General features: G+C 53.5%; 1 protein-coding gene across 1 annotated transcript; it reads right to left on the bottom strand.

The window, feature by feature from the left end:
* Nucleotides 1–675: 675 nt before the first annotated feature.
* GSTUM_00002078001 (uncharacterized protein) lies at nt 676–2,461 on the bottom strand (the record flags this gene model as incomplete). The annotated part of the gene is made up of 2 exons (XM_002839531.1): nt 676–2,045; nt 2,272–2,461. 2 exons carry the CDS (start codon nt 2,459–2,461, stop codon nt 676–678), a joined length of 1,560 nt encoding a protein of 519 aa, XP_002839577.1.
* Between the last annotated feature and the right edge of the window lie 314 nt (nt 2,462–2,775).

Genomic DNA, 2,775 nt, shown 5'->3' with positions numbered 1-2,775 from the left:
GACCAATAAACCTCAATGGAAAGAAAAGACATATATATACCGCCACCCATTGTACAATCCTTTACCTTCCCATCCCGACAGGCCCGCCACCCCTACCTCTCTGTCCACCCCTTCCACTCCCCGGTAGCATAAAGTCCGGATTCCCGCCTAGCACCTGACTCGCCGTCAACCCTCTTCTCCCTTGCTGATGTTGCTGCTGGGGAGGTGGTTGCCAGTTTGGATTGGGCGGTCTCTGCGAGATGCTGGTGAAGTTGCTGGAAAGGCTCATTGTGGGCGACCTCTGCCCATCCTGCAGATCCTCGAATGTTTGGTTAGAGGGGTTGCGATGGGCGTTTATTGGGAGGGGGGGTGGCGGAAAAGGGGGATTGTGGGCAGGGGAGGAAGAGGAAGAGGAATACCCTGGGGTTAGGGAGCGGGGATGATTGTGTGGAAGGGTGGTGTCAAAAGCGGGGACAACATCTTCGTAGTAGGAGCTTGCGGCGTTTGTCGAGGGTGTTGGGGGATAATTCGAGTGTGAAGTGGAGGATGGGCCGGCGGGGAGCTCTACTGGCGGAGGAGAAAGTGATTGTGGGGGAGGGGTGTTGTTGTGTCGTTGTTGCCAGGCTTGGCGGGGCGGTATGTATCTGTAGGGTTTGTCAGTCGGGAAGTGATAATTTGGGGGTAAAAAAAGAGAAATTACTCGTCCTGTGAGGTTGATCCTCCATTTTCGTTTACCACGGATAACCTTCCTGTGTGCGGAGGTTCTGAAGGGCGTTCATCCGTGTCTAATTCCACCGGCCCACCCGGTCCACTCGGTCTACCTCCAAGTTCATCTCTCCCTGTGCCCCCAACCACACCAGCTATTGGCAGTGTCTTTTCAAACTCCCTCCTCTCATCAATGATCTCATCCTCAGGGTAATCATACTGCCGTGGCCCAGGTGGAGGCATAGGGCCACCCCTTCCACCCATCATCATCGTTCCCGGAAGCGGTCCCCCCATTCCACCGTATGGAGCTTGCCCACCACGCACCCCTCCTTGGGGAGGGGGAGGGCTCATTACTCCACTATTCTGCAGTGGGCCCATGCCATATCCTGGACCTCCACCACCGTAAGCATTGCCGGGAGCTGGCCGGGGTCCAAGTTGACCCGGCGAAGGACCTCTCCTTGGCGGGGGAGCCAGCCCTCCCGCAGGAGGATACATGCCGGGCGGTGTTGGTCCCCTAAATCCACCCAGTGGCGGCCCCCGCTCTCCATATACATCCCCCCCATACCCCCTATCATACCCGCCCCTTTGTGGAGGTGGGGTTCCATACGGCCCCGGGCTTCCGCTAGTCCCTATTTGTAATGTTCCATTTGAGTATTGATTCCTTACTTGCCCTGGAGGCATAGGTCTAGACAAAGGCCCAGCACCTCTAGGTGGCGGCCCATATCCCACACTTCTGTCGCTCGGTTCCCTTGTCAATGTATTGCTCCTTGTAAACGACCCATCCGATGCAGTGCCTGGTATGGGTGGGGAAACAGTTCTAGATCTAGGGTTAAGCAGGATTCTCTCTCCCTCTGGTTCACCTGGTGCCGTCTTGTTCACCTCGAACGTTGCAAATTCGGGGGCTTTGTCGGGTTGCGTAGGGGCAGCAGCACGCTCTCGAGCAAGAGCCTGTGATGCGTAAAATTCTTGGCCGTTCATAGCAGCGTTATCTTCTATCCTCTTTCTTCTCGCCTCCTTTGACACAATGGTCCTACGCATCCCACACATTACTACTCCTGCCACCGCAATCAGAATGGTCGCACCCAAAACCACCCAACCACCCCATTGCACATGCGGAAGGAAGATCAATATATCAACCAAGAAGGCCAGGAGTGAAAGCAGGAAAGTTGGCAGCGAAAGTATGAGAAGTGCTAGCAGGTAACGAGGCGAGTGCGCGGGTGAGTGAAGGTGGGATATGACTGCAAGCACCAGTAATATTAGAGTGAAAAGTGCAGCAATAGGGTGAACAATCAGTAAGTTTGATAGTGAGTTGCGTGCATTGGATGGCAGGGAGAAGTCGGAATTAGCGGGTGAGAGCGAGCCTGTGATGAGATAAAGTTAGTTAACCACTCAGACAGAATGCAAAAACCAAAATGCGTGGGAGGGAGGTGAAGAGGAGAGAGACGGTGACAGGACCACCGCGCTCAATTGGTTTGTACGGCCAAATCAACAATGTCGCCGAGCAGTGCCGGAACCGCGCACGATCATGCTCCCACACCTACTATCTCCACCTCCCTCGGCCCCAACCTCTCCAGAGTAAAAACGTACCCATATCATAGCCAATCTTGACACCGCTACATTTGTTCGCGTCGCAAAAGCCGAAGACACCAAATGCAATATCCTTATAAGAGGCCAAGTGAATAGACGTAACGACAGGAGTGCTCAATACGCTCAGCAACAACAGTGCAAAGGCCGCGAACAGCAAGATACTAAGCGGAGTAGCCGGTCGCAAACGCATCTTGACTTTTTTTTTCTTTTTTTCTTCTTTTCGGATTTCTTTCCCGATCCACGATCAGGTACGGTGTAGCGAAGAAGGAAAAGAGAGAAAGAGCAAAAGAGCAAAAGAATGGAAAAGGTTGGTGGTGTGGGTTGGAGCGGGGGTTCAACCCGCACCGGTTGTTTGTGTGGCTCAGTTTGGGTATAGCTTCTTGTGGGGTGTACTGGGATAAAAATAATAAAGGAAAGGTGCCTCCCGCAAGTCAAAGATAGAAAGGAAAAGCTTGGAATGCAGCGCGCGTACCGAAGGGTGTAGTAATAGTGACGGAGTCTGCA

The sequence above is a fragment of the Tuber melanosporum genome (genome assembly GCF_000151645.1).
Source record: "Tuber melanosporum whole genome shotgun sequence assembly, scaffold_375, strain Mel28".
In the NCBI taxonomy this organism is placed as follows: Eukaryota; Fungi; Ascomycota; class Pezizomycetes; order Pezizales; family Tuberaceae; genus Tuber; species Tuber melanosporum.
Note: the sequence above shows the minus strand (reverse complement) of the source record. Positions and strands in the feature narration are given on the sequence as shown.